The sequence below is a fragment of the Scyliorhinus canicula genome, chromosome 18 (genome assembly GCF_902713615.1).
Source record: "Scyliorhinus canicula chromosome 18, sScyCan1.1, whole genome shotgun sequence".
NCBI lineage: Eukaryota > Metazoa > Chordata > Chondrichthyes > Carcharhiniformes > Scyliorhinidae > Scyliorhinus > Scyliorhinus canicula.
The window spans coordinates 101,402,692-101,423,057 of record NC_052163.1 but is presented as its reverse complement, the minus strand read 5'-3'; the positions used below and the strand labels follow the sequence as shown (position 1 = coordinate 101,423,057).

Genomic DNA, 20,366 nt, shown 5'->3' with positions numbered 1-20,366 from the left:
CGATATAATAGTGTATGTCCAGCCATTTCGAGTGGGCGTCCATGAGGACCAGAAACCCCATGAACGACCCAGTAGAGTTAGCATGCAGGCACATCCATGGGCACCCTAGCCATTCCCAGGGCTGGAGCGAGGCTGATGGAGGGAGCTTCTGTTGTTCCTGGTGTAACGGGAACAAAGAACAATACAGCACAGGAACAGGCCCTTCGGCCTTCCAAGCCTGTACTGGTCATGATACCACCCTTGGCCAAAACCCTCAGCAATTCCGAGTGCCATATCCCTTTATACCCATGCTATCCTTGTGTTTGTCGAGATGTCTTTTGAACGCCATTAATGTAACTGCGTCCACAACCTCCCCTGGCAGCACACTCCAGGCACACACAACCCTCTTGTGCAAAAAACCTTCCTTGCACATTTCCTCTAAACTTTGCCCCACGGACCTTAAACCTATGCTCCCTAGTGAATGACCCCTCCACCCTGGGAAAGAGTTCCTGCCCATCCACTCTATCCATGCCCCTCAAAATCTTGTAGACTTCTTTCAGATTGCCCCTTAACCTCCGTCGTTCTAATGAAAACAGTCCAGAGTCTATTCAGCCTCCACACCAGGCAACATCCTGGCAACAGTCAACATTTTGTTCCGAAGAGTCACATGGACTCAAAATGCTAACTCTGTTTCTCCCTCCCCACAGATGCTGCCAAGCCTGCTGAGTTTTTCCAAGTACTTTGTTTTTATTTCTGATGTCCAACATCAGCAATGGTTTGCTTTTATTTATTGCCTATTCCATAATCGCGCCTGAGAAAGCGGTAGTGAGCCACCCATTTAAACCAATGGCAGTCCATGTGATGAAGATGCTCCCACGGTGCTATTAAGGATGTAGCTCCAGGGTTTTTTAAGCCAATAACAACGAGGGGACGCGAATATATTTCCAAGACAGGATGGGGCATATCTTTCAGGGGATCTTGGAGGATGATTTGCCCAAGCGCCTTCTGCCCTTGTCCTTCTAGATTGATGGTGGAGAGCGCAGATTTGGAAGGTGCAGCTGAAGAAGCCTTAAAAGCAATCTTTTAAAAGCGCATGTCCATTTGGTATAACTTATAACTAAAAATATGATCAAGAAATGCCCTTTTTCCACTTGAAAGATTATTGGCTACTCTCCATCATAGTAAACTGACGAGGTCAATATAGAGTCATAACTACACTGATGGAGGCCATTTGGACGATGAAGTACATGCAGGTGGAGCCAGTTAAAAGTTTTATTCCTCATCTTACAATTCTACTTTAAGAAGGAGCCTGTGGTTAAAGATTTCCACATCTGCTTTGGCAAGAAGTGTACTGCTTCACTCAGACTTCATATATAGTGCACATAAAACGAACAGACTTATAACACAAAATATGACATTGAGCCACATGAGGAAATATTAAAGCGGGTGACCAAAAGCTTGGTCTAAGACGTACTTTTTAAGGAGTGTCTTAAAGGAGGAAAACGAGATGGAGAGGTTGAGATGTAGGGAGGAAATTCCAGAACTTAGGGTCCAGGCAACTGAAGGCGTGGCCAATGAGGGTGAAGCAAATAAAACTGGGGATACTCGCGGCCAGAAATAGATGAGTGCAGATATCTCGGAGTTGAGAGGCTAGAGACGATTATGGAGATTGGGAGGGCTTTCAAAACAAGGATGATAAACACACTCACAAACTTCGGCTGACAGAGACCCAGAACCAACAATTCTTTTTTTAATAAGTTTAGAGAACCTAATTCATTTTTCTAATTAAGGGGCAATTAAGCATGCTCCTATATTTGTGCGAGCTGCTAATAATATCCACCACCTGAATACAAATAAACTTTTCAACTGCTCTACAGAACGATTCTCGCCATGATGAGATTTGCGCCTGTAGCCAACAGGCCTGCTAAATCCCGCCCCATGTTTCCGAACTGGAACATTAACATTGAGCGCTGGGAAGAATCCAATTAATCCCAAGTAAGTGTAAAGAACTCATCCACTATCTCCACTATATAGCAATGACTTTCAGCTAAGCCCTTCTGAGTGAACAATATCAGTACTTGCCATGTGACTAAAACTGACTGCAAATAACAAGTTTCTATCTAAAGACCCAGAAAGGCCTGGGCAGTACGCAGCGAACATTGCAGGTCACAGTAGCTCCAGAGTAGGCAGTGCCAGCTATGTCCTTAAGAACAGGCTGCAAAACCTAAAACATCTCTAATCCTGATTCCTAAATCCAAGTCCACCTGTAAAGAAATTAGCCCTCCTGTTGAACCTGTTGAACATTAATCTCTGAGGGAATCCTGCAATAATCTTGATATCTAACTTCAGCTAGTTGAACTCATCAAAGCTGCAATTTAAGAGTGAGCCTGCAATATCTCTTATCCTTCAACAAGCCAGATACATGAATTATGAACTATTCTTTTGGATTCCAACTTGTTAAAGCACACGATGCTAACTGTATTTTTTTCTCATGTGTATGTGAGTGCTAAGTGAGTAGTGTTAGATTTAGGAATGAATGCATGAATAAATGATATTGTTTATTTAAACCCACAGGTTCTTTCTGCTGCGTTTTAAAATGACCATACATTCTGGGCGCTAGGAAACACACCTCTCCAAAAATGACGGTGAGTCTGGGCAGTAAGGGAAAGGGTGTGAAGGTTTCAATTCACTCCCAACTCTGTACGTAGCAAGCTTCCAGAATATGGTCAAAGCTTTGCTCTTAAATACCTATATTACAGCACAGAAATCAAACAGCTTAAAAAGTACCTTAGTGCTGGCGGCTATGTGTTTTTGAACTGGAGGCTGGTCCAGGGTGTTGACATTGGAGTTCTCACTGCTTTCACTTCCACTGTCATCACTTAAACTCAATCTAAAAACAAAAGAGGAACATGATACACACTGGTCAGTCCTGAGCCAAAGAACCGAGAGATATTGCAACACCGTTATCTGTGTGCTGCGGAGACAAGATTCTAACACTAGAATGTCCTCCAGATTGCCCTATATTCCAAATTACTTCATTTGTACCCTAGAAGGAAGAAATGCCATTAGCATTATTTCAGATACGATGAAAATCACACATAAAACATCCTAGAACAGAAGGATTAAACTGCAACAGGAGAACTGGTGCTGGGTGACCTTATTGCCTAAATTTTGCACTTCTGAAGCTTTTCTCTTGAACACTTTGGCAAATCGCATGTCACTGAACTTTTAAACAAGATGATACCAGTCTTTCTATTTGTCAGTTTGGCTCAATCGTTGGCACTTCCATCTCCGAGTCATACGATGGCACCATATTAGAATTTGAGCTCATCAACTGCGATAACTCTTCATGGTTGGATGAAAGGACTGTTTCCATGGGAGAGGCAGAGTTTTCAGATGTGATATTGCAAAGGATCACACAAAACTCAAAAGAACATTGCAGATATCTGCAAGGTTCAAAAAGTGCCACACTCCTATCTGCTATACTCTCCAAACTCCAGCTCTCTCTTGGAGCTGCTGACCCTATTCATTTTCATTGCCTCTACAGCCATCTATTCCAAATATTTCTCTTTTAGACAGCAAGGTGACATATCCCCAGAAAACTATCACCATGTAGAAGGTATAGATAGGGGGACATATCCCCAGAAGCCTATCACCATGTAGAAGGTATAGATAGGGATTCTCTCCACATAAGGCTGGGCCATACTTACCTAGATTCAGAGGGCTTAAACACATGTTTACCATGCCAAGGCTTAGGAAACTCCACCGCCCCAAATATTAGCAGTAGTACTGCTGAAGTTAACCAGCTCAAGCCATGCAGCAATGCTCTGGATATTGCATGTCCAGCTGCTTGGCTGCAGAAATAATGCAGAGCTGAGTGGAAGAATCAAAAAGCCTAGTGATAGGTTGACACATCCAGGTTCAATCAGTAAGCCAGGTGCCCCTCACAACCATTTCTCGTGTTCTGAGATACTTCCTGCAGTCTTCCAGAGAGTGTTGGCTTGATTCTGAATCCACCTCATTGATACCTCATCCTCCAAAGGTATCATTCCTCTCCTTTTCCAAGGGATTTCGGGATGACTGATAGGTACAGGTCTGATCCCTCACGAGATGGAGTGGCTATCACTGAGCTCCTTGTGACTGGAATGGGAAGAGATATATTGCCGCCAGCTTCCTGACATCCGCATTAGAATCACAGAATTCCTAGTGCAGGAGGCCATTCGGCCCATCGGGTCTACACCGGCCCTCTGAAAGAGTACCCCTGCATAGGCCCACTCCCCTCAACCCAGAGGAAGTGCAAAATCCACGCAGATAGTCATCCAAAACCGGAACTGAACCCGGGTCCCTGGCGCGGTGATGCAGCAGTGCTAAGCAATGTGCCACCATGCTGCCCCTAAACGATTCCCAACAATCAGGTGATTCAAGGCAATTTATTCAGGGGAACCTCGAATCCCAGATAGGATTGCTTCATTTTAGTACATCCGCCACACAGCTGGATCTCTAATCTTATTAGCATTGAAGGAGAACTATTTCTCACACACATCCACCATTGCATTGTGAACAATTACTCACATTCCTACCACAATTACAGCTTTCTCTTTCAGGATGAGCTCCAGACATTTTAAGAGCCGCCCATGAAGCGAGCTTTGAACTCCACCGTCCCAATTGTACTGCGCTCTGGGAGCGAGAACTAGAGGACACAGATTTAAAGTGATTTGCGGAAGAAGCAAATGCGATGTGCGAAAAAACATTTTCACCCAGCGAGTGGTTGGGGTCTGGAATGCACTGCCTGGAAGTGTGGGGGGGGCGGGTTCAATTGAGGCTATTAAGAGGGCAGTAGGTGATTACTTGAATAAAAACCATGTGCAGAAGTACGGGGAAGAGGCAGGAGAATGGCACTATGTCATGGGGCTCGTTGGAGAGCTGGTGCAGACATGATGGGCCAAATGGCCTCCTTCGGCGTTGTAACAATACTGTGATACCAAAGTACGCAGAGCTGTAAATGGAGTTACGGTACAGATCAGCACGATCTAATTAAATGACAGATGCTGAATGGCCTCCTCCTGCTTCTAAATTAACAGATCTGGCGATCTGAGAATGGAAATGAGTTCCTGCAAGCCATTAAGTGAACAATATTGGATAGTAGTCACACCTTATCTAAAATAAAAATAGCTGGCAAAGTGCATTTTATTTTGTCGACTTTCCTACCCGTTTAATTAATTTCAGTGTTTAAAAGTGCTACATTTGTCCTGCAATACACTGTAATGTTTAGCAGACTGATGGACCAGCAAAAAGATTATTAGTCTCTTTCAATGAAACTAATTCATTTTGAGACGACAGAACTGGGATTTTCATGACCACTTCCTGTACACAAGTGCACTGACCCGAGTACCAGAGAGGTGACCAATTTGGAGAGGTTACATTACAGCCAGCAGACAGCACTGTGAGCGCAGCAAACAAACAGCTGCCACACCAGCGCCACATTATCCATCCAATATGCTGGTATGGGGTGAGGAAGGGATTGGATTTGGCCTCCCAACATGTAAAATACTTTATCGTTCCACACTTATGTGTTCAGTTCTGAATGTGGGCAAACTAGCTGTAGGAGAGGGTGCAAATGTTGCAAATAAAATTATAATTTAAAAAAATAAATGGTGAAGAAAAAGATACTGATGCAGGCTTAACAAGGTCTCTGCAACAGACATGGCAAGTCTTAAAGTACACTACCATTTTCATGAAGTAAATACATACTTGGCTGTGACGAGTGCAGCAGTAAATCTAATTTGGGGCCTGTAAGTTACTCAGTAAACATCTAGGGAAGCCTTCTTTAAAAGGGTTATTGGTGCTTAGACTTGGTCTAGGTATACAAAGGTGATCAAAATTTCTACCTTTGGTCCAGAGTGCACAGCTTCCAAACAATGGTTGAAACACAACTGAACTTTCTTTGTCACATTCCCATCTGTTAAGCTCACCGACCTGTGATCTCTGCTAACTGCGATGTTTTTTACAGGCCTTTCCTCCTCAGAGCTGCTGTCGTCATCAGAGCCTTCGGACTGGATCTCTTCCACCATGGACCGCAGGGGCCCTAGAGAAAACAGGACAAGTTGAACAGGGATCAGCAGCCATAATCAAAGGTGAACTGCACCTCCCCCCTCTCTGTGTGGTTCAGTGTCAAATCTGGCCTGATAATGCTGCTGTGAAACACCTTGGGATATCTTGCTTTGTTAAAGGTGTTAGATAGCATGGTAGCATGGTGGTTAGCACTATGGCCTCACAGTCCCAGGTTCAATTCCCACTTGGGTCACTGTCTGTGCAGAGTCTGCATGTTCTCCCCGTGTCTGCGTGGGTTTCCTCCGGGTGCTCCGGTTTCCTCCCACAGTCCAAAGATGTGCAGGTTAGGTGGATTGGCCATGATAGATTGCCCTTGGGTTAGATGGGGTGGCTGGGTTACAGGGATAGGGTGAAGGTGGAGGCTTAAGTAGGGTGCTCTTTCCAAGAGCCGGTGCAGACTCGGTGGGCCGAATGGCCTCCTTCGGCACTGTAAATTCTATGATTCTATGAATTACAAATTGCTGTAATGGATCCCCCAATACCACAGTGATCATCTCATTATGTTGTAAAGGCAAATCAGCTTTCTGGATTTTAGTAATCTGACTTTTGCATAACAGGAGAACATTTAGCTCATTATTTCTCAAGCTAGGGATTTTTTCTTAAAGGGCAAGGGGAGAGTTTGAGTTACATTTTTTTGGTCTGAAATCGTAACACCGATTAAATAATTTATAGGGCGAGTGTCCCATAGATACATATTTTTACTTTTTGAGAGACATTCACAAGAAACAGACTGTCAGAATCTCCTTAGTCAGGTATACACACACACATACAATATATAGCTGAAGACGTGCTAATAGATGATTTAAACAAAAAGGGCTGAGGCACATGAACAATGCACAACAGATTTTTATATCAGTTTCTAAAATACAAAGTTTTTCTGCAGATCTTTAAATTGAAGTGTACAAGCAAGAGAAGGCCTGTTTCCTTTAATGTCATGCTACACATTCTTCTCATAGTTGCTGTTTAAATTAAGAGCAGATCCTGGGGAAGAATCGAAAACACTTGCCAACATCACTGTAAGTAGAAAACGTGCACAATGTGGAGGGACAAGAGGTTCAATGCTTCCTCGTGCTTCCCTGATAAGCAGGTAGCGTCTCTATAGCTGTGCGGCACTCCCAGTGTCTCAGACAAATAGGTCTGATTCCCTTCCCCCTGAACTGAGGGAATAATTACTCTTCAGCAGGTATTCGAGGTCGGCAGGGGAAGACATGACAGATTGGTCACAAAAGTAGGAGCCCACAGGATCCCCGGGAAAGGGGTAAGTTGGATCTAAAATTGGCTGAGTGGCAGGAAGCAAAGGAAAATGGCCAATGGGTACCGTCGTGACTGGAAAGCGGCTTTTAATGGTATTCAGTACTGGCCCGCTTGCTTTTGGTGCTATATACCAATGATTTTGGCTTGAATGTAGGGAGCATGATGAAGTTTGCGAGACACACAAAAATTGGTTCTGCAGTTGATAGTGAGGACAAAAGGGGCAGACTGCCAAAAGTTAACAATGGACAGCTCAGGTGGGCACAAAAATGACAAATGGAATTCAATTTAGAGAAGTCTGAGCTAATGCATTTTGTGCGTACAAACATGGCAAGGGAATACGCCATAAATGGTAGAATACCTAGAAAGGCACGTCTACATATCCCTGAAATAGCAGGACAGGTACGTACGGCAAATTACAGGTGAGTTTATTAGCTGAGGCATACCATATAAGACACAGAGGATGAACAACCTCCTTCTACGCTGAAAATGGTTATCTTATCTGTTCCTAAGAGCGAGGAGGTTAGGCTGGAACTGTATAAAGCATTAGTTACCCCATAAAACTGTCCTCAGTTCTGGTCACAACACTGTCAGCAGGGTGTTATTACCGTAGAGTGATACAGGGGAGATTTATGGGAATACTGCCAGGAATGGAGAACTTTAGCTGTGAGGGAAGATTGGGTAGGCTGGGGCTGTTTTCTCTGGAACGTAGGAGGTCGAGTTAAGATTCAATCAAGGTCCATAAAATGAAGAGGGGCCTAGACAAAGTGAATAGGAAGGACATATTTTCCCAAGCAGAAAAAGTAATAACCTGGAGGCAGCACTGGCAGAAGGATTAGTGGGTGCTGCGGGATCCAGAGCTCACTGCCTGAAAGCGTATGAGAGGCAGAAACCCACACCTTTAAAAAAATACATAAATGTGGATTTACGGTGCCTTAACCTACAGGGCTACAATTCTAAGAGCTGGAAAGTGAGATTAGACTGCTTCGCTCTATTTATGGCTGAAGTAGATACAGTTGGTTGAAGAACCGATCAGCTGCTGGACCATTCTGGCCAGCTTCCAGTGCCCAGTGGGTTTGTTGGCCTTGTCTCTAGTTGGGTGAAGCCCTCATCAGAGCTTCGTCGCTGCAAGAAACTCAGTCACCTTCTCACAAAATTCTAGAAACGCAATGACAGCAGGCTGGAAAGGAAAGTGGTCTTTATTACAGGATGAAGGAAAAACAGATATTCAACATTAAAAGGACCGACCTTGGAGGCAGAGAGCAAACAACTGAAACAAATTGAATGCAGGGCAGCACTCAATGGATGCATTTACATGATGTGTATTTAACCTTTATGTCTCGTTGCATTTATCCTCAGTTGAGAACAGGTCCTGACCTCTGGATAAACATATCTGTAAACATGAGCAGTAATTTTGAGAAGGTTCCATACCTTGTCTGTGGTTTTGAGATGGTGCAAAATCAGAATCTGAGCTAGAATCTGAACTTGAGCTCGAGTTGGACTGACTGGTCCGCACAGACTAAACATGGAGAAAGCAGGAACATAGATGCGTCAGGAAAATTACTGACAGTTAATCAACTGAAGTCAATCTCAATTAAGTGCAGTTCACTTTTAAGTTCCATTGACATTCAGGAGGGTGGCAGGGCGAGTGCCAAACCTACTGAGGTAATTAGCCATAGGCAACAAAAGAGAGAGAAGAGAGAGTCAAGTGGCTGTACATAGCTTGAGGAGCAAGCGTTGGGGGGGGGGGGGGGGGGGGGGGGGGGGGGGGGGGGGGGGGGGGGGCAAGGCGAGGCAACATGTTCCCAAGAGCTAAAACAGCTGGTACGGGGATTATACCCACGCTGTGGGCATCATTCTGCATCTGCATAACTCATTAGGGGCCTGGATTAATTCTGAGGCCTCACCTGCAAGCTGCCCACCTGTGCCGATCGTAAAGTGGCAGATTGCTGATGAATGCTAGGTTTGGCAGCCTGCTGGTATCAGAGATAAGCTCAGTGGTAAGATACGGTCAGCAATGGCTTTCAAGAGGCAGGTAAAACGGGAAATAATTCCTGGGCAGTGGCTGCCACAGCTCTCCTGATGGGGAGCCAGGGGATGATTTATCTAAAAATGTTGAGTTTGGGAGACGCTTACAGGTTAACCAGGTCTTTGAACAGCATTGATTTACTCCAGCTTTTACAAGCAGAGGATCAGAAGCCAAATCATTTACTTCCACAAACATCAATATGGATAGGATGCTGATCAAGTTGCAGGTTTAAACCTTTGATTAGGCTGAATTCTGACACCTATGACCCGCTTTCAGGGCTGCACTTCTATGAGTAATTAATCACCAATGCAAACTTACATTTAATGAAACTGTACAAAGCAAAATACCGCAGATGTTGGAAGTCTGAAATAAAATCAAAAAAGCGCTGTAAAGACTCGGCAGGTCAGGCAGCATCTGTGGAGAGGAACAGAGAGGAGCCAGAGCTGGATTTTCATCCTCGAGGCGGGTAGTGGGAGACGGGGAAATTTCCAGCTCGGCCCACCCGCCTCATGAGAAAGTCTGCAAGGGTGGGATTTTCGTTGTGGGGAGGGGGCGGGTGTCGGGCCAGCTGACGCGGAAAAACTTTCAGAGGCAGCACAGGGCTGCTTGTGTGGAGGGTCTCCAGCCTTCAATCCACACCTTCCCTGTGCCCCATCTGTAATACCTCATGCCACCCAAAATATCCCTGTGTTCCCTCATGCCTCCACACCAAGGTATGCCCCACCACCCACCCCCTATGGTTCCACATATCAAGGTATGCTCTCCCAAACAACCCATATGGCCTTTCATGCCGTCCTTTTTGTCAATGAATGTCCCCATCCACCCAACATGGCTCCTCATGGCTCCTTGCTAAGGTAAGCCCGAAATAACCCCTATGGCCCCTCATGCCCCCATGCAAAGCTATGGCACTTCCATGCCCATTCACCCACTATATGCTGTGTAGGACCAATGAACTGTACAGTGACAGTAGGATGCATAAAACAAAAGCTTTAAAAAGTCACAAAAAAGTACTTAATAAAAAGAAACCCTTTTTACAACGGCCCAATAAAAGTGTCAATCACCAGACTCTTTAAGGTATCAACAGCAGAAACCACAAACACTTGACAGCACAGATCAAACAACCAGAGCCATGAATCAATTAATGTTTTCCATGGGACTCAGGTGTTTTAGCATTCTAATGGATTTCTGGACTTTCGGCCAAGAATACAAAATGAGGCTTGGCAGAGAATCCAGAAATTCATTAGCCTGCTGAAACACCTGAGCCCCAGGTAAAATGCTATGATTTCTTCTGCCCATTGCACAATGTGTATTTACACTAGAGAAAGAGGTTTTACGTGCTTTTGGAAATACTGGTACTTTTATTGGGCTGGAAGTTTTTTAAGAAAATGGGATTTTATCAATAATTACTTTTTTAAAGCTTTTATTATGCATCCTATTGTCAGCATAGGGCTAATTGCTTCTGTACAGTGTATAATGGGTGAATGGGCATTCCCTGGCATGGGAGGCATGAAGGGCCTTTGGGGCTCTTGGGGTCAGTTTCATTTGGGGCCATGGAGTGGGTTGAGAGCATACCTCGGTATGGTGGAGGGGGAGGGGTTGCGTGAATGTGTGGAGCCATAGAGGTTGTTTCAGGGGCATGGTCCACAAAGGGCCATAAGGGAAGTTGGGGACATATGTTGGCATGGGGACACAAAGAGGGCTTTTTTAACTTACCTTTCAAACGTTTCCTCATGCAGAATATTGTTCACGACACCTCTGAGGTGCCGTGAGCCACGGCCCTTTGAAAAGCTGGTCCGAAACCATGAAAATTGCAGAGGATCAGGATGTATCTATTTCTGCAATGAAGCCCGCCAGGTTGGGAATACAGGATGTGACCCAAACCAATCAGCAGACTTAAAAGTCACTTCCGAAAATTAAAAACGCCAGGAATGCGTTTGGGGGATCTCTCAATTGGGACCCGCCCACCAATTTTAAAGGCCTCCCAACTCGGCTCAGATCCAGCCCAACGTTTCAGCTTGAGATGACCTTACCTCAGAAAGTTCCGGTAAACGGTCACCTCGCCCTGAAACTTTAACTCTGTTTCTCCTCACAGATTCTGCCTGACCTGCTCAATATTTCCAGCATTGTTTTGTTTTTATTAGATAAGAACTGTAGCTTGGGCAGCTGTAAAAGGAATATTGCAAGGTTCTTGTCTAGAAGTAAACAGGCTGATTCACTTAATCGATTCAGGAAAGATTCACTAGTGGATGTCAAATTTAATCAAATTTTAAGATCTTTCATTAGCCAATGAAGGCTAATGTGGTCCTATATGGTTACCTGATGATGTACAGCATCTTGCAATCATTTACCCTACTAAAAGGATTTGCAAGATGTACTGTTGTAAAGCTATTAACATTAACAATTATGTTGAGTCAGGAAAACCAATGGCAGTGCCACCCGTAGATCTACATTTGAGGGACTGACCAACAACTTCACCATGGAGAAAAAGTCTGGAATCTATCTGGAATTTGGCTGTTGGTTTAAGCTCTTTTTTATATTTTAAAAACAAATAAATTGAAAAATACAAACTGGAAAGTTAATTTACTCAGTGATCGATACAAGCTCCTATGAATTAATGTCCAAACAAATAAACGAAAGTCCGCCGCTTTCGGATTTTATTTTCTGTCTTTACAGAATGAATTTGGGGATGGGTCGTGTTTAACTGTTGCATCTTGAAACAAAGAGCGAGATTCTCTGGTCTCCCCACGGCGAGACCTGAAGATCCCGTCGGCGTGAACAGCCGGAATATCTCCCACAAAGTGATGGGAATTCTAATCACAGCCAGAAAATGGTGATCGCGAGCTATCAGCCTATATATAATACACCCCTCAGCCAATGATGCCCAGATTGGTCACGAGTGTGTCTTGTGCCTTTAACAAAATTGATAATCAGTCACAGACAAACATGAGGAAGGCTTCACCAATCTCATTATTAGCTTAAGGTTTGCTTTGCTGCAGCTCAGCGGCCATGCAGAGCCAGTTCCCAGAACGTGTGCCATCGCAAAACATTGCATTGTTCACATTGTGCTGCAGGGTATTCATAAAGGCCCTGCCTTCTCAACCTTGCCCTTCGTCCAAGGTGTGGTGATCCTCAGGTTATATCACCACCAGTCAGCTCCCCATAAAGGGGAAAGCAGCCTATGGTAATCTGGGACTATGGCGACTTTTTCTTTGTATGAATGGATGCCCCCCAGCCTATCTGACCTCTGTAGGTGTGGTAGAAATGTTGATTGGCTACTGTTAGTGGTGCCCCTAGTGAAATGATTTCCTAGAATAAAAGGCAGCAAATTTTACAGCCACTGACTTGTGCAGTGCCTGATGCGGAGGTTAGCCAGAGGTCAGGTTGTGGCATGCATCATAATGCTCACTGAGCTAAATCGCTGGCTTTTAAAGCAGACCAAGCAGGCCAGATTCCCGTACCAGCCTCCCCGGTCAGGCGCCGGAATGTGGCGACTAGGGGCTTTTCACAGTAACTTCATTGAAGCCTACTCGTGACAATAAGCGATTTTCATTTCATTTCATTTTCATTGACAGTTTCCTTTGGAAAAGCGAGGACTCTGCAATAACTGACAGTGAACAGCTTAGATATTCTGTTGTGGAGATACGGACATGTGGGCGCTAAGCGCCAGCAATGCTGCTTGACCCACTCATTAGTCCTCCGTTGTTGCTAAATAAAAAGTGAAGAGAACATGTTAGCAGGTCAGTCCGGAGGGAGGCAGCAGCAAGGGAAATTCTTCAGGTAAGGGATAGGGCCGGGAAGTTGGTGGTGGCTCCGGAGCTGATTAACAAGGTTTTTGAGGGAGCTTCCGGTTACGGCTATGCGGAGCTAGCCACATGTTCGGCAGCTCCCGCCAGGAACGGACTTTTGGGCTCTTTTCAGGCGTTTCCCGATGTGGGAAGGAGTCAGCAACATTTCCCCAGCAGTATATGGCCTGGACCAGGAGTGGGGCGAGTAAAAAAAGTGGTAGCAAAGCCAAAGCAGGTGCGAGGGAAGAAGCATAAGATGGCGGCGGGCGGAGACCAGGCGGTATGGATGCAGTGGGCGCAGGGGCAGCAGGAGGCTCTTCAGCGCTGTTTCAGGGAGCTTAAAGCGGAACTGCTGGAGCCGATGAAGGCTTCAATTGATAAGCTGCTGGAGACCCAGACGGCCCAGGGGGTGGCGATCCGAGAGGTCTGACAAAAGGTCTCCGAAAACGAGGACGAGATCTTAGGCCTCGCGGTGAAGGTGGAGGCGCACGAGGCACTCCATAAAAAATGGCAGGAGCGGTTCGAGGAGATGGAGAACCGTTCGAGGCGGATCCTGGGCCTTCCGGAGGGGCTGGAGTGGTCGGACGTGGGGGCCTATGTGGTCACCATGCTAAATTCGCTGATGGGAGCTGGGTCCTTCCAGGGACCCCTGGAGCTGGAGGGGGCCCACAGAGTATTGGCGAGATGGCCCAAGCTTAATGAGCCGCCACGGGCGGTGCTGGTGCGGTTCCACCGGTTTGCTGACCGGGAGTGTGTGCTCAGGTGGGCGAAGAAGGAGCGGAGCAGGAGGTGGGAGAACGCGGAGGTACGGATCTACCAGGACTGGAGTGCGGAGGTGGCAAAGAAGAGGGCCGGGTACAATCGGACGAAGGCGGTGCTACACAGAAAGGGAGCGAAGTTCGGCATGCTGCAGCCGGCGCGTCTGTGGGTCACCTACAAGGACCGACACTTTTACCTTGAGTCCCCGGAGGAGGTGTGGGCCTTCGTACAGGCCGAGAAACTGGACTCAAACTGAGGGTTGGGTACGGGGGTTTGCGTGTAGCTGTGTTATATTTTGATGGGGGGGTTCTCTGTTTATTGTTGGTTCTTTGTTGCTTTTAGGGTGGGTGGGGCACTGTTTTCTGCTTGGGGCTGTCGGATGGGCTCGGGGAGGGGTGCAAACCTGCAGTGTGGGGGGCTGATGGCGGGAAGGGGGGTTGGGGCCCCGCGAGGGGACCGGGCCGGTAAAGGGAGCTGCGTCAGAGGAGGTGGGGTCGGGCAGGTGGAAAGCGCGGGCTTCTTCCCGCGCTGAGGGTTGAAGGGGGCGGGGGCGGAGTTGGAAAGCGCGGGCTTCTTCCCGCGCTGAGGGTTGAAGGGGGCGGGGGCGGAGTTGGGAAGCGCGGGCTTTTTCCCGCGTTGAGAGCGGTAGGGGGAGGAGGAGAACCTGCTGGTGGGCAATGGGGAGGAGGGGAAGCCCCACGCTGGGAGGGGTCGAAGGAGTGGCGGGAGTGGCCGGGGTCAGCAGGAGTCAGCTGATATACGGGGGTGCAATGGAGGGAGCAATGCAGCTAGGGGGGGTCCTAGCTGGGGGAGGGGGGGGCGGGTACCGGGTTGCTGCTGGAATGGCCAAGAGGGAGCTGGAGCAGGCAGAGGGGGTCAGGATGGGGGTCTGCCGCTGTGGGGAACTGGCCGAGCGGGGGGCGCGGGCACATGGCAGGCTGAGGAAGGTTAATGGCTGGTTGGCGGGGAGGAGGGGGTAGGTAGCCCCCTGATCCGGCTGATAACCTGCAATGTAAGGGGACTGAATGGGCCGGTCAAACGGGCCCGCGTGTTTGCGCACCTGAAGGGGCTGAAGGCGGATGTAGTCATGCTTCAGGAGACGCACCTGAAGGTGGCGGATCAGGTTAGATTGCGGAAGGGATGGGTAGGCCAGGTGTTTCATTCGGGCCTGATAATGTGGGGGGATTTCAACACGGTGCTGGATCCGGCACTGGATCGATCCAGATCCAGGACGGGTAGGAGGCCAGCGGCGGCTAAGGTGCTGAGGGGGTTTACGGACCAGATGGGAGGGGTTGACCCATGGAGGTTTGCGAGACCAAGGGCCAGGGAATTTTCATTCTTCTCCCATGTGCATAAAGCATATTCCCGGACTGATTTTTTTGTTATGAGTAGGGCGCTGATTGTGAGAGTGGAGGATACTGAGTACTCGGCGATAGCCATTTCTGATCATGCCCTGCACTGGGTGGACCTCGAGCTGGGGAAGGAGAGAGACCAGCGCCCGCTTTGGCGCTTAGAGGTGCGGTTGCTGGCGGATGAGGTGGGCGGGCGGGTCCGAGGATGTATTGCGAGGTACCTGGAGACCAATGACAATAGGGAGGCCCGAGTGGAGACGGTCTGGGAGGCGCTGATTAGGGGAGAGTTGATCTCCATTCCGGCCCACAGGGAGGAGAGAGAGCAGAGAGAGAGGGAGAGGTTGGTAGGGGAGATAGTGAGGGTGGACAGGAGGTACACGGAGGCTCCGGAGGAGGGATTGCTGAGGGAGCGGCGTAGTCTCCAGGCTGAATTCGACTTGTTGACCACCAGGAAGGCGGAAATTCAGGGGAGGAAGGCACGGGGGCGGTGTATGAATATGGGGAAAAGGTGAGCCGGATGCTGGCACACCAGCTTCGGAAGCGAGATGCGGCTAGGGAGATCGGTGGAGTTAAGGATAGGGGAGAGAATGTGGTGCGAAGGGGGGTAGGCATCAATGGGGTCATCAGGGACTTCTACGAGGAACTATATCGGTCCAAACCCCCACTGGAGGGAGGGAGGGATGGGTCGTTTTCTGGATCGGCTGAGATTCCCGAGGGTGGAGGAAAGACAGGTGGAGGGACTGGGGGCGCCGTTTGGGCTGGAGGAGTTGGTCAAAGGGATAGGGAGCATGCAGCTGGGGAAGGCACCGGGGCTGGATGGGTTCCCTGTCGAATTCTATAAGATGTATGCAGACCTGTTCGGCCCTCTGTTGGTTAGGACCTTCAACGAGGCAAGGGAAGGAGGGGCTTTGCCTCCGATGATGTCTCGGGCGCTGATTTCCTTGATCCTTAAGCGGGACAAGGATCCCCTGCAGTGTGGGTCATACAGGCCGATCTCACTCTTAAATGTAGACGCCAAGATGTTGGCGAAGATTTTAGCCACGAGGATAGAGGACTGTGTGCTGCAGGTTATTCACGAGGATCAAACGGGGTTTGTGAAAGGGAGGCAGTTGAATACTAACATACGGAGGCTCTTGAATGTTATAATGATGCCGGCGGTGGAAGGGGAGGCGGAGATAGTGGTGGCGATGGACGCGGAGAAGGCCTTTGATAGGGTAGAGTGGGGGCACTTGTGGGAGGTGCTGAAAAGGTTCGGGTTTGGGGAGGGGTTTGTCAGGTGAGTGAGGCTGTTATATGAGGCCCCGGTGGCGAGTGTGGCCATGAATAGGAGGTGGTCAGAGTATTTTCGGTTATACCGAGGGATGAGGCAGGGGTGTCCCTTGTCCCCCCTGCTTTTTGCGCTGGCAATTGAACCTCTGGCCATGGCGTTGAGGGAGTCGAGGAACTGGAGGGGGCTGGTGCGAGGTGGGGAGGAACATCGAGTGTCGCTCTATGCGGATGACTTATTGTTGTATGTGGCGGACCCGGTGGGGGGGGGATGCCGGAGGTAATGAGGATTCTCAGGGAGTTTGGGGATTTCTCAGGGTACAAGCTCAACTTGGGGAAGAGCGAGCTATTCGTTGTTCACCCAGGGGACCAGGAGGGGGGGGATTGGTAAGCTCCCACTAAAAAGAGCGGAGAGGAGCTTCAGGTACTTGGGGGTCCAGGTGGCCAGGAGCTGGGGGGCCTTGCATAAGCTTAACCTCACGAGGCTGGTGGAGCAAATGGAAGAAGAGTTTAAGAGATGGGACATACTGCCGCTGTCTCTGGCGGGTAGGATGCAGTCAGTCAAGATGACGGTGCTCCCAAGGTTTCTGTTCCTGTTCCAGTGCCTCCCCATCCTTATCCCGAAGGCCTTCTTCAGGCGGGTTAATAGGAGCATTACGGGGTTTGTGTGGGCGCAAGGGAACCCGAGGGTGAGAAGGGTGTTCCTGGAGCAGGGTAGGGATGGGCTGGCGCTGCCCAACCTCTGTGGGTATTACCGGGCTGCCAATGCAGCAATGGAGCGTAAGTGGGTGATGGAGGGGGGAAGGGGCAGCATTGAAGAGGATGGAGATGGCGTCCTGTGTGGGCGCGAGCCTGGAGGCGCTGGTGACCGCGCCGCTGCGGCTCCCTCCGAGGTATACCACGAGCCCGGTGGTGGCGGCTACCCTCAGAATGTAGGGGCAATGGAGACGGCACAGGGGGGAGGTGGGGGCCTCGATGGGGTCCCTGATACGAGGGAACCACCGGTTTGTCCCGGGGAGAATTGACGGCGGGTTCCTGAGTTGGCACAGGGCAGGTATTAGGAGGTTGGGGGACCTGTTTGTGGATGGGAAGTTCGCGAGCCTGGGTGAGCTGGAGGAGAAGTTCGGGCTCCCCCCGGGGAACACCTTCAGGTATATGCAGGTAAGGGCGTTTGTCAGGCAGCAAGTGGCGGAGTTCCCACTGTTGCTGCCGCGTGGGGTCCAGGACAGGGTGCTCTCAGGGGTGTGGGTTGGAGAGGGGAGGATCTCGGCAACGTACCAAGTGATGCAGGATGAGGATGAGGACGAGGCCTCGGTGGAGGAGCTGAAGGGTAAGTGGGAAGAGGAGCTGGGTGAGGAGATCGAGGAGGGGACGTGGGCGGACGCCCTAGGGAGGGTGAACTCCTCCTCTTCTTGCGTGAGGTTCAGCCTCATACAATTCAAGGTGTTGCACATGGCTCACATGACCGGGACAAGGATGAGCCAGTTTTTTGGGAGTGAGGACAGGTGTATTAGGTGCTCAGGGAGCCCAGCAAACCATACACATATGTTCTGGGCATGCCCAGCGCTGGAGGAATTTTGAAAGGGCGTAGCGAGGAAAGTGTCGAGGGTGGTAGGATCCAGAGTCAAACCGGGCTGGGGGCTCGCAATATTTGGGGTTGCTGAGGAGCCGGGAGTGCAGGAGGCGAAAGAGGCCGGCATTCTGGCCTTTGCGTCACTAGTAGCCCGGCGAAGGATTCTTCTTCAGTGGAAGGATGCGAGACCCCCAAGCGTGGAGGCCTGGATCAACGATATGGCGGGGTTTATTAAATTGGAGAGGGTGCAATTTGCCCTAAGGGGGTCGGTGCAGGGGTTCTTCAGGAGGTAGCAACCATTCCTAGATTTCCTGGCAGAACGGTAGAACAAGCCCAACAGCAGCAGCAACCCGGGGGGGGTTTGTTTCTCCTTTTCTTATTATATTTTGTTATTGATATTTTGTGAAAATTTGAATAAAAATTATTAGTTTTAAAAAAACACGGTTTTTGAGGAATTCTGCGAGAGGTTGTACAGGTCAGAGACCGTGAGATGCTGGAATTTCTGGATGGGTTGGAGTACCCGAGGCTAGGGGAGGGAGACAAGGCTACATTAGAAGGAGCAATACTGGAGCAGGAGGTAAAAGACGCGATTGGGAGGATGGAGTCGGGGAAGGTGGCAGGGCCAGATGGGTTTCCGGTGGAATATTATAAAGAATTTAAGGATAAATTGGAACCCCTGATGGTAGGGATGTTTGAAGAGGTGATAGGGAAGGGAGTGCTGCCGCAAACCTTGGGGCAGGCATCGATTTCTCTGTTGCTTAAAAAGGATAAGGATCCAACGGAGTGTGGGTCGTATAGGCCCATTTCACTTCTTAATGTGGACGCAAAGGTACTGGCAAACGTACTGGCGGGTAGGCTGGAGGGGTGCCTCCCGAAGATGATAGGTGAGGATCAGACAGGGTTCGTGAAAGGGAGGCAGCTTTTTTCGAATATTAGGAGGGTCTTGAACGTCGTTATGGCACCGGCAGAAGGGAAGGAAACAGAGGTGGTGGTGGCATTGGACGCCGAGAAGGCGTTTGATCGGGTGGAATGGGGGTACCTGATGGCAGTGCTGGAACGGTTTAGGATTGGACCAAGATTTGTGAACTGGGTAAAGTTATTATATAAGGAGCCGAAGGCGAGTGTCCGCACGAACAATATCAGTTCGAGATTCTTCTCTTTCCACCGTGGGACGAGGCAGGGATGTCCTATGTTCCCCCCTGCTGTTTGCGCTTGCGATTGAGCCGTTGGCCATCGCATTAAGACGTTTGGGAGCATGGAAAGGAATAGTGAGGGCGGGGATAGAGCATAGGGGCTGTTTAGCTCACAGGGCTAATTGCTGGCTTTGAAAGTAGACCAAGGCAAGCCAGCAGCACGGTTCGATTCCCGTAACAGCCTCCCTGAACAGGCGCCGAAATGTGGCGACTAGGGGCTTTTCACAGTAACTTCATTGAAGCCTACTCGTGACAATAAGCGATTTTCATTTCATTTCATAGGGTGTCCTTGTATGTCGACGACTTGCTGCTGTATGTGTCGGAGCAGAGTGCGTCGATAGGAGGAATATTGGAGTTGCTGCAGGTATTTGGGTCTTTCTCTGGGTACAAACTGAACTTGGACAAGAGTGAGTATTTTGTGGTGTCTCAGCTGGGGGTGGGGGCAGGGGTGGTGGGGCTGCCATTCCGTAGGGCAGGGACTCACTTTAGGTATTTCGGGGTGCAGGTTGCCCGGGTGTGGGGGAGGCTTCGCAGGTACAACATCACTAGCTTGGTGGGGAGACTGAAAGCCGATCTGGCAAGGTGGGATGGCCTCCCTCTGTCACTGGCGGGTCGGGTGCAGGCAGTTAAAATGAATATGTTGCCGCGATTTTTGTTTATTTTTCAATGCCGACCGATTTTCCTGCCAAAGTCTTTTTTCAGGGAGATTGAGGGGAGGATTACCTCGTTTATATGGGGAGGGAAGGTGGCCAGAGTGAGGAAGGTGCTGCTACAGAGGGGAAGGCAGGCAGGGGGTTTGGGTCTCCCGAACCTGATGTACTACTACTGGGCGGCGAATGTGGAGAAGGAGCGGAGCTGGGTCAGAGGTTTTGATTCCCAGTGGGTCAGAATGGAGGAGAGTTCGTGCAGGGGGTCGGGGCTGAAAGCACTAGCAACAGCGCCGCTCCCGATAGCTCTGGGGAAATACTCAGGGAGTCCGATAATAATAGCTTCATTGAAAATCTGGAGGCAGTTTCGCCAACACTTCAGGTTGGGGGCAGGGTCGAGGGAAATGCCAATCCGGGAGAA

General features: G+C 49.1%; 1 protein-coding gene across 3 annotated transcripts in view; it reads right to left on the bottom strand.

The window, feature by feature from the left end:
• mllt1a (MLLT1 super elongation complex subunit a) overlaps positions 1-20,366 on the bottom strand; it is a 116,510-nt gene that overhangs the window by 22,254 nt on the left and 73,890 nt on the right. For 2 of the 3 annotated variants that reach the window (XM_038778234.1, XM_038778235.1), the window contains exons 7-9: positions 8,773-8,860; positions 5,956-6,064; positions 2,767-2,869 (exon numbers count right to left, since the gene is read on the bottom strand). In XM_038778234.1, coding sequence (XP_038634162.1) covers positions 2,767-2,869; positions 5,956-6,064; positions 8,773-8,860 — 300 coding nt within the window. Of the gene's footprint in view, positions 1-2,766; positions 2,870-5,867; positions 6,065-8,772; positions 8,861-20,366 lie in introns of all 3 variants that reach the window. The other variant, XR_005458076.1, reaches the window with a different exon arrangement.